This window comes from Lithobates pipiens, unplaced genomic scaffold (assembly GCF_037356315.1).
Source record: "Lithobates pipiens isolate NorthernLeopardFrog02 unplaced genomic scaffold, aLitPip1_a1.2 Scaffold_22, whole genome shotgun sequence".
Classification (NCBI taxonomy): Eukaryota; Metazoa; Chordata; class Amphibia; order Anura; family Ranidae; genus Lithobates; species Lithobates pipiens.
Genome location: NW_027507784.1, coordinates 324,916,604 through 324,927,520, shown reverse-complemented (window position 1 = coordinate 324,927,520; position 10,917 = coordinate 324,916,604). Strand labels below are relative to the sequence as shown.

The 10,917-nt window shown below is 41.8% G+C and overlaps 1 protein-coding gene across 1 annotated transcript in view; it reads left to right on the top strand.

Moving 5' to 3' along the window:
- The first annotated feature begins 842 nt into the window (after window positions 1–842).
- LOC143925747 (low choriolytic enzyme-like) overlaps window positions 843–10,917 on the top strand; it is a 29,771-nt gene continuing 19,696 nt past the window's right edge. The window contains exons 1-4 of the mRNA XM_077450199.1: window positions 843–930; window positions 1,917–1,970; window positions 4,204–4,356; window positions 10,038–10,157. Coding sequence (XP_077306325.1) covers window positions 843–930; window positions 1,917–1,970; window positions 4,204–4,356; window positions 10,038–10,157 — 415 coding nt within the window. The remainder of the gene's footprint in view (window positions 931–1,916; window positions 1,971–4,203; window positions 4,357–10,037; window positions 10,158–10,917) is intronic.

Sequence of the window (10,917 nt, the reverse complement as noted above, 5' to 3'; positions counted from 1 at the left end):
GCAGGTTTTAGTAGTATGGAACTGAAATCTCCATCTATAACTCGTTTCTGGGACTAGTTTTAACAAAGTTTGTCTTCTCTATGAAAAATGTAATAAATAGTCCCATATTCATGTATGTGGCACAGACAACTCTTTGAATTTTCCTGAAACTGCCAGAACTGATGTAATGAATTAAAAATATTTACAGGTAAAATGGTTGTTTTACATAATTAGCTGATCGTTTCCATTGTCCAATTAAAATAACTCCAATGATCTAATCTAATGATCTAATTGATCAAATACATAACTAGCTTATTACTTCTGTTATCCAATTAAATTCCAATGATCCGATCTATCTAATGATCTAATTAAGCTTATCGTTTCTATTGTGTTCACCTAATTCCAATAATTGATAACATTAAAAAATATCAAACATGTTTTCATGAAGTACTAGAAAAATAATATAAATTAAGCATTTATTAAGTGTACTCTCCAGACTTCTCCAGACATCAACCCAACATTTTATTTTTAGTATCAGATTAAACAATCTTGTTGTGTTGGTCTTTACTTACTAATCAGGCTTAATTGAATCACTTATTCTGTTGTCCTGCCTAAATGACCCCCCATCAGATTTTAAAGGACCTAAACTCTGATCCATCATGTAGGGCAGGTATAAAGTATTATACTGGTAAAGACTTGTTGGTTGTGTCAACATGAAGGACAAATATGATTACTCAGTAAGTTATATTGAGGCAACATGTATGAAATTTGAAAATAGGAAAACAATGGAGCCAAAACTAACCAATCAGCTTATATCTTTCTGTAATCCATACTAGATGAATTGATATGCAAGATGTTGAGTAATGACTACCTTTGTTAATGGAATTCTATGTCTATTTCATCAGAACTTACAACAAAGGAAGAAGAGGGAGATAGATGAGGAGACACAAGGTAAGACCTGAGGGGCTGGTTAAAGTTCTAAACATGAGCTGGAGGTCATACTGGACTGGTAAAATAGTTTGTCCAGTTATGGAACCATGCTCCAAAAAATCTGTACACGGACCAGAATACTTATGTAGCCTGATCGTATGTTGCCTAAATGTTACCCATCTTTGGATTATTCCAAGCAATCTACAGATTTGAAAATCCAAAATAAAATTTTCCTCTATCTGGGTTTCACAAAATAAATGTTACCATTCAGAGGGTATGTTTAGTGCAGTGTTATTCTTTTTAAAGTATTTATTCAAATATCTTGATAATTTTTTCTGGTTCATTAGTTATAAAGCATGCCATCTCATACAGATATGCGTACAAAACATAAATCACAATGTTCGATGTTCCACTCGTGGGGGAGTCATGGTAAAGATCACAAAAGGACAATATGGGGGGGGTACAGATTTGGAAGACAGTGGAAAGATCGTTTAGGGCTCCAAGGGGGTAGCATCAAAATCAGGAGGAAAATACTGTACTTTTCGATCCACGGCTTCCAAACTTTAGTGTATGGCTTCTCCTTATCTTGGAGGGTTGCCGCTATCTTGGCATGTATCATTGCCTAGGTAACTTTCTATAATAGAGAGTGGAAGTTTCTGACGCGTTGCACAATTTCTGACAATGGTCTGTTTTCCAGCAGTTGTGATATAGAAGAGGAAGCGAGATCGGTTCCTTGTCAACTATGAGGGTGTGACATTGAGTGGTGCTGTCTAGGGGTCTGGAGGAAATGATTCGTCATATAAGTGGAATAGGATAGAAAAAAATATGCCAGCCCAAAAATATTGTACTGGGATCCACCTTCTTTACTATTTGTCTATCTCTGCAGAACTGTTCACAAAGCTTGATCCGAACATCTGAGCATAAGTCGGGCCTGTAATACACACATATGTATATATAGTAACATTATAATACATGTAAGCCTTACTCTGTCTTTCTCCTCTTTACAGATGACACAACAGACAATAAAACAGTGACTGATCTGATTGAGGAAATCAATAAAGGTAAGATTCTGTGCTAAATATTCTGGCCCATTAAACCTTAAAAGGGAGATTCCACTTTACAAGTAAAAGGTGTGTGATTATATATATATAATCACTATCTCTAATGAAAAAGTTATATAGATATAGTAAAAAAATATAATATAAATATATAATCTAGAATTAAATGTTATAATTGAATAGTAAATTACCTGCTCAATCTAAAGCCCTTTTATTACAATCTTCTAAAACTGTCAATCAGTGAGCCAATGACATGAACAGTAAACATAATCTTTGGCGGTGTTCTGTACACCAACTGTGTGGAGAACACCATATGTCATTTTTTTATCAGAAGTCTGCACTAAGATGCAAGTGACATTTTAGGTATCCTAGGAAATGGTAATTTCATTTTGGTGAGATACTCCTAAAGGTTAGTTACTTCTAAAGAGATGAAAACACTGCTGCAGCTTTCCTCATTAGAACACTAGAAGTGCACCAGGTGGCTGTAATAAGCAAAGTTTTACATTCAGAAATTTATTTTGAAATGTCAGATTGGTAGAAACTGCTTTTTCTCCAGAACAGAGAAAGGTAGAACTCTGCTACAAAGTTAAAATCCTTGCAATGTATATGGGTCACCCACAGAGGATTTTGTTTTTCTCAACAAAAGTGGCGGTACCCTTGAATAATAAGCTTCACATATTTACTCGCTGCTACATATACCATTGAAAGTGTTTGTTATATCTGTTTGATTAGCGCAAAAACTACCTGATGATTCTGATGGAAATACAGTAAATGTGTAACTTTCTGTGGCATCAGACCTGCCCATTTATTTCTGTGGGCTATAGGACACCTCTCCCATGATATGGTAATAGAGGGGGAGATGTTCAATAACCCAAACATATTTAAGTTCTAACTGACAACTCTACTCGTTTATACATAAAGTACTGTAAGTGAGGGCTGTTGACCTAAGAATAGGAAGTGTATACTGGCTGTATCAGATGAATAAAAGACGAGAGGGGGGCTTAAAGAAACTTAATAAAGCCCCCACAAGTAAGAACTGGTAAATTGCAATATATTACATTTTTTGTTCTCGAGTTTAGATCATCTTTAACCACTTCAGCCCCGGAAGTTTATACCCCCTTCCTGACCAGTGTGTTTTTTTTGCAATATGGCACTGCATTACTTTAACTGACAAGTGTGCGGTTGTGTGACTCTTTATCCAAACAAAAATTATAAAATAGGTCTCTTTTTTTTCCCCACAAATAGAGCTTTCTTTTGGTGGTATTTGATATTTTTTTTGTGCTATAAACAAAAAAACACTGACCAGTTTAAAAAAAAAAAAAAGGTTTTACTTTCTGCTGTAAAACCTATCCAAAAACTTCATCAATTTAAGCCAATATTTATTCTGCTACATATTTTTGGGAACCGATAACACCAATACAGTGATTAGTGCTTAATGCAAAATGCAATGTCACTGCATAAATGACACTGGTAGGGAAGGGGTTAACATTGGGGCGATTAAAGGGTTAAATGTGTGCCTAGGGGGTGATTTTTAACTGTGGGGGGGATGGTTTGACTGGGAGAAGAGAGAGAGATCCGTGTTCCTGTTTAACAGGAACACAAGATCTACCTCTTCCCCAATGACAGAAAGGCCATCAGCCTTGTTTACCGCCATTCTGTCTCTCTATGAACAATCGATGGGTTCCCGGCAGACATCGCATCTCCCGAACCCAGCAGATTGGCTCCCGCTGTGTCCAATCACAATGGGAGCGGGTAACGGGGGGCATACACCCAACACTCGGAAGAAGCGAACAATGTACGGTATGTTGATTCACGCAGCCGGGTTGCCCTGCCACAGTACATATACGGTGGGTGTTCCGGAAGCAGTTAAAGGATACATTTCATAAGAGCAACAACATTTCATAAATGGTTCGACTGCCTACTTCTAGCTTTAAATGTTGGTTGTCATGTTGACTCTTTCAATTCATTGGGTAACTGACCTGGAACAAGTATGCAGATGAGGTTGTTCTTATTTTGCTGATTTGCACACTTTATTCCAGGTCTGTGACAGTTAAATATCATAATTTTTTAGGACACTACCAATGGCAACTCCCATTTAAATTTTTTTTTACCCTAAAAAGGACCTTTAGTGGGCATGTATATATGATTGCGATAATGGGAAATTCCCAGGACAGCACATGGGATCAAACGACACAATCCTGTTTAATTTAACAAACACTGGGTATTTATCTTTTAGGACTAATAATGTCCGGGGAATATGTCGTTGAGGATTTGGACATCGCTTACAGCAAACAAAGAAGCACTAATGATTGCCCCAAGGACATCTGCCTGTGGCCAAAATCCAGCAATGGAAGCGTTTATATTCCATACGTTATATCCAGCAAATACAGTAAGTACTTTTTTTGTCCATCCATGTTCAAGTGAAACTTTGGTCAAAGAGCTTCTTTGGCAATTATTTGGTAATGCGGTGTGTTTTATTGATTGAGAACTATGAATGTTAATGACTTATTCACTTTTAAAAGTACCAATGCATAAAATAGCTATTGCAGTCTTACAGAGAATACTAACTCCATCAACTTGGTGGTTAATAATGTCAACCAGAAAGAATTGTCTTCATTAGTGGGACAGCAGTAACTACCAATGGAAAGTTATTTGAAGTAGAACTGTGACTTCCCATTAAAAAAAAGCTACCATACTTAACTGTAAGCACACCTGAACTTGAGGTTTCCTGTAAAGCTGCAGTGTCTGGGAGGGTGTACATGTGAGATACGACTGAGTTAGAACAGCCAAATTCATGTGATCTAGATTGAAGAAAAACAAAGATATTGGGCCAAGTCATGCAAATCATTCCCTTTTTTTTTGCTTTATGGTTCGCTGTGCGTGTAGAACCCACCAATGTATACTAGAGGACAGAGCCAGTCACTTCCCCTTGCATACAATGGGTTTTGATTTTGTGTGGGGGTTGGGATTTTTATTTTTTAAGATATGGAACCTATGATGCAATGAAAGAGGAACTTAAAATGTTTATTTTTTGCACTATGCTGTGTTTATAATTGTGGTAGCAACTTGGACATCCATTTCTCAGCTTTGTAATGGAAAACTTGCAATCACTGCAGCCCTCCTTTTAAATGACCCTTTAAATACTCCACTCACAGGATCAGCTTTGACCAACACTCCGCATAGGTGTGTGTTTGTTGGGCCAGCCTCCCAATGTGTGCACACATTGGGGTTGATGGTTAACATGTTGGGAGGCTGCCCCATGGAGTATGTAGACATACCAATGTGTCTGTTAAAGCAGATCCAGCTGGTGGTGTAGGGATTAAATTCTACCTTTGGTCTTCCCTTTTAGCCTTGGCTACAGGGGCCCGGAACAGTACACAGAATGAGATGGGTGTTACTTATTTTCCACCAATAAGGGGTACATGTTTGGATGACTTATTCCCTTTATAATAAGGGTAAGATCCCATACTCATTATTATCCAATCATAAAATACACTTGTTAGAATACATTGAATTATACATGATAGAGGCCTAGAGACGATTCAGTTCGCATTGTGCGCTATACAAGTATTTCATTCATTCATGATATATACCAAGATTTTCACTAAACTTTTCCAGCAAACCAGGGGCGTAACTAGAAATCACAGGGCCCCATAGCAAAATGTTGTATGGGCCCCCCCACCAAAAAAAAATGAACTAATGCCATTAAACAACAGACTACCACACTCATGTGGCACAGTACCCAGGCAACAGCTTATATTAATTTTGAACAACAAAGTATGCAGTATACTGTATGCAGCCCCTGAAGGGAACACATTGCTGACCTCCAGGCCTTCTAACCAATTTCTGTTCTGTTATATAAAATGAAATAGTTCAACTCACCATAATGCAAAATCAGTGGGATCCCTGAGCGTGTCACTTGCCATCATCGCCTGCCACCAGATGCAGATTGTAACTTGTCACACGTTGCGAAATGTCACCTACCACATGCTGCGGATTGTACACTTGCCACATCCCAGATTGTCACTTGCCAAGTCACCTGCCACACATTATGGATTGTCACTTGCCACGTCCTGGATTGTCACTTGCCACGTCACTTGCCACACATTATGGATTGTCACTTGCCACGGCCTGGATTGTCACTTGCCACACATTAAGGATTGTCACTTGTCACATCACCTGCCACGCGTTGCGGATTGTCCACTTGCCACGTCGCCTGCCACCAGATGCAGATTGTCACTTGTCACACATTGCAGAATGTCACCTGCCACATGTTGCGGATTGTCCACTTGCCACGTCCCGGATTGTCACTTGCCACGTTACCTGCCACACATTACGGATTGTCACTTGCCATGTCCTAGATTGTCACTTGCCACGTCTCGGGTTGTCACTTGCCACGTCACCTGCCACACATTACGGATTGTCACTTGCCACGTCACCTGCCACACATTACGGATTGTCACTTGTCAGGTCACGGATTTTCACTTGCCACGTCACCTGCTACATGTTACGGATTGTCACTTGCCACATCCAGGTTGTCACTTGCCACATCACCTGCCACACATTACGGATTGTCACTTGCCACGTCCTAGATTGCCACACATTACAGATTGCCACTTACCACATCCTAGATTGTCACTTGCCACACATTATGTATTGTCACTTGCACGTCCCGGGTTGTCACGTGCCACGTCACCTGCCACACATTACGGATTGTCACTTGTCACATCACGGATTTTCACTTGCCACGTCACCTGCCACATGTTACGGATTGTCACTTGCCACATCCAGGTTGTCACTTGCCATGTCACCTGCCACACGTTACGGATTGTCACTTGCCACGTCCCTGGTTGTCACTTGCCACGTTGCCTGCCACACATTATGGATTGTCATTTGCCACGTCATGGATTTTCACTTGCCACGTCACCTGCCACACGTTACGGATTGTCACTTGCCACATCCCGGGTTCTCACTTGCCACGTCACCTGCCACACATTACGGATTGTCACTTGCCACGTCACCTGCCACACATTATGGATTGTCACTTGTCACGTCACCTGCCACATGTTACGGATTGTCACTTGCCACATCCAGGTTGTCACTTGCCACGTCACCTGCCACACATTACGGATTGTCACTTGCCACGTCACCTGCCACACATTACGGATTGTCACTTGTCACGTATTTTCACTTGCCACGTCACCTGCCACATGTTACGGATTGTCACTTGCCACATCCAGGTTGTCACTTGCCATGTCACCAGCCACACGTTACGGATTGTCACTTGCCACGTCCCTGGTTGTTACTTGCCACGTTGCCTGCCACACATTATGGATTGTCATTTGCCACGTCATGGATTTTCACTCTCCACGTCACCTGCCACACGTTACGGATTGTCACTTGCCACGTCCCAGGTTGTCACTTGCCACGTCGCCTGCCACACATTATGGATTGTCACTTGCTCTGCCACTTTCCCGCTGTGTCACAGAGTCAGCCAGCAGATTATCAGTCAGGCAGCAGAGAGATAATGTCATCTCTCTGCTTCCTGGCTGCCTGCACAGTGAGGGGGAACTGCACTGCAGGGATGAGAGGGCGGCGAGAGATGATGTCATCTCTATGCTCCCCCGCCCGTCAGCTCCCTGATTGGCCAGCCCGCTCACGCCCACTCTCTCACCAGCGGACCGGCCACTCTCATCTGCCTCCCACTATCACCCGCGGAGCCGCCCGCGGACCACCCGCGGAGCCGCGGAGCCGCCCGCGGACCACCCGCGGACTACCCGCGGGCCGCCCGCGGACCACCCGCGGAGCCGCCCGCGGAGCCACGGCACCTATCCTCACCGGGCCCCACTTGACTGCGGGCCCCATAGCGCCCGCATGTGTTGCTATGGCGGTAGTTCCGCCACTGCAGCAAACAATTTAATTTAGCTGCCTGGCTGCTATGTTAGTCTTAATAAAGGGACTTATAATTCAAGTTTCAATGACTTAAGTAGCACTCTACAGCCTAAAATATTATTCATCATTAAACAATAATTTAACTCTTCAGGTAGAATATCTGAAAGGCCGAATTATGTACTAGATTTCAAATTTGATAATTCATCAGCTTATGGTAGAAAAGTCCAAAATGAACCCAAAAGTCCTTCCTTTACAGCACTGCAAAGTGCAAAATACATGAAGCTATTACGTCCACTTGAATCTATGTACACTGAGAAAATACTACATTTGTTTAGCTATATACGCGTCTGTATCTTCTACAGGTGTCTATCAATCGCAAATAATAAAGTCTGCGATGGCAGAAATTGAAAACCTCACCTGCATCCATTTTATCAAGCAGACATCAGAGACCGATTACCTTAGTTATGAGACTCAGGATGGGTATGTATGAATGGCACGTGTCCAAATATGCCTGTACAAAGCAAATTAACAGGTTACTTTAAGTTTTCCACTCCTAGATAAAGGTATATTCTATTACAGGGGTCTCCAAACTTTTTAAAGTGCCAGTTTACTGTCCTTCAGACTTATGGGGGCCAGATTGCGGCCATCTGGAGTACAAAATCCACCACCATTGGTGTCATTGGGAGGAACTGTGCCCCTTCATTGGAGTCAGCAAATAAAATAGCACCTTGTGCCCTTCTGTTTCTTGGCTGTCTATCTGTGGCCCCACCTACTGATCTCTGAGAGGAGGAAGAGCCAGAGCTGCAGAAAGTAACAAATACATCCAGGGAGAGGGAGAATGGTGGTAGGCTGTGCAGGGGGAGGTTGTTAACCTATATTGTAAGAAAGCCAAGTTCAGGGGTCAGTAGTGAGTGACACAGACTTTAGGAGTCATCAGGGTTTCAGAGTTTAGTGGTCATTACCAAGTGATGTGGCATTCGGGGGGTCAGTAGAAAGTGTTGTAGAGTTCAGGGGTCAGCAGTCAGTAGTAAGTACCACTGATTACTGACCTAACATGTGCCATGTTGGTCCTTGGCCCCTCCAATATATCTCCACAGATGCTGTGCTCTACCTTTCCCTATTCAACACGGCCTTATTCTTTACCAGGGGTCATCAAATTTTCTAAACAAATGGCCAGTTTACTGTGCTTCAGACTTTAGGGGGCTGGAATATGGTCAATGGAAGTAGAAAATATCTTGGGATCAGTGGAAGTAAACAATGCTTCTTTTTTTAATTCATTGAGATGAATTGTGCCCCATCGTTGGTGTCATTGGATGGGCAGAATCATGCCCCATCATCTGTGTCATTGTGAGTAATGGCACCCCTTTGTTGTCAGTGGGGTGAATTATGCCCTATTGTTGGTGTCAGAGGATGATATATCCTCCCCCCCAAGGGCCGGTTAAAAGCAAGTAAAGGGCAACATCTGGCTCCCAGGCCAGTTTGGAGACCACTGTTCTATACTATGTGAATCATAATCAGACTCTGTTGGGTTACATCTCTAAGTTATTCCTGTCAGAAACCATGAAATCAGACCGAGACAGAAGTACAGTTAAATCACACTTGTTTAATAAAAGTAAATAGAAAAAACGTAGTCAAAACATAACCAGAGTTCAAGAACCAGAGCGAATAGTCAGACAAGCCAAAATGTCAGGGAGCCGGAGATGAGCGTAGTAAAACATCAAGCAAGATGTGGAGCAAAAGGGATGTCAGCCAAGCAAGTCTTTAACAGGAAAGCATGAGAGCATCTCTGTGATGTTGACCAAGGTGAAGGCAGAGATCCTTTGGGCTGGACAGTTTAAGTAGGCAGGACTGACGAGTAGGATATCAACAGCTGAGTAACTGTGGAGAGATAGGAGCTGGCAATTAGCCGACAGGTGAGAGGCCAGTTGTGATAAGGAAGGGCTGAGCCCAGCCATGACAATTCCTAACATTTAGTGCAATGAGAAAACACTTCATGTTTAAGGCAAGGGGCCCAACACTTAACAAAATGCCTCTGAGAAAGGTCTAATTTACATAGAAGTTGTGTTCCAGCCCACTGTCATCCTCTAGGTTTCAGACTAAAGCTGCAGTTTCTTTTCAGATGCTGGTCTATGGTGGGACAAATTGGAGGTGTACAGACCATCTCTTTGGATACTTCAGGATGTATAATGAAGGGAATTGCCATCCATGAATCCCTACATGCCCTGGGTCTCCACCATGAACATGTGAGGAAGGACAGAAACAACTATGTGAATGTCCTGTTAGATAACATCATAGAAGGTATGTCATTTTGCATGATTTTCAGCTGAGACACTGAGTACTGAAGTCATTGAATCAGTATGACCTCAATGTAGATGGCCTTTTTTGGTATCAACTCTTGCCATGTGTACATGCAGCCAAGTAAAATGTTTGCTAACTTACTAGAAGTTAGAGTCATATGACACAATTGAGAACATTCCATCATAAAATCTTCTATCAGTGGCTGCCCCTTCCATTAGCTATCCTAATGACAGTACAGGAAAGATTATATTCCCACCTGCTAGCTTAGCTCGGGCATGTTTACAAAGAGGCAGCAATAGGTCACTTTTTTTTTTTTTGCCATAAGTGACATGTGGATGCCAGGGCAGTATTTATTTTCAAAACGAAACTTGATATCTAGTTTTGTATGTTAACTGCTACGTTAGTCCTGCTAGGATGGATAACCAAAAGGCTAAAAATTCACCTTTTCCAAGGCAATACTTCCTGTTCATGATGGCCCCATGTCTGATGGCCTAAGCACTGGGTCACATTTCTGCTGAAGGTGAGAATAAAGCCCAGCCCCATACACACTATCAGATTTTCTGCTGATTTATTTATTTTTTCCTTCAGATTTACCAAAACCATATGAGGTCAAACCTTAGGAGTTTCAATTTGTATGCAATCAGGCAGGCCCTTGCACTACATGGTTTTGGTATATCTGAAGGAAAAAAATCTGCAGAAAATCTGATAGTGTGTATGGGGGCTTAAAGAGGAAGCAAATCCTAATGAGTTTACTTCCTCT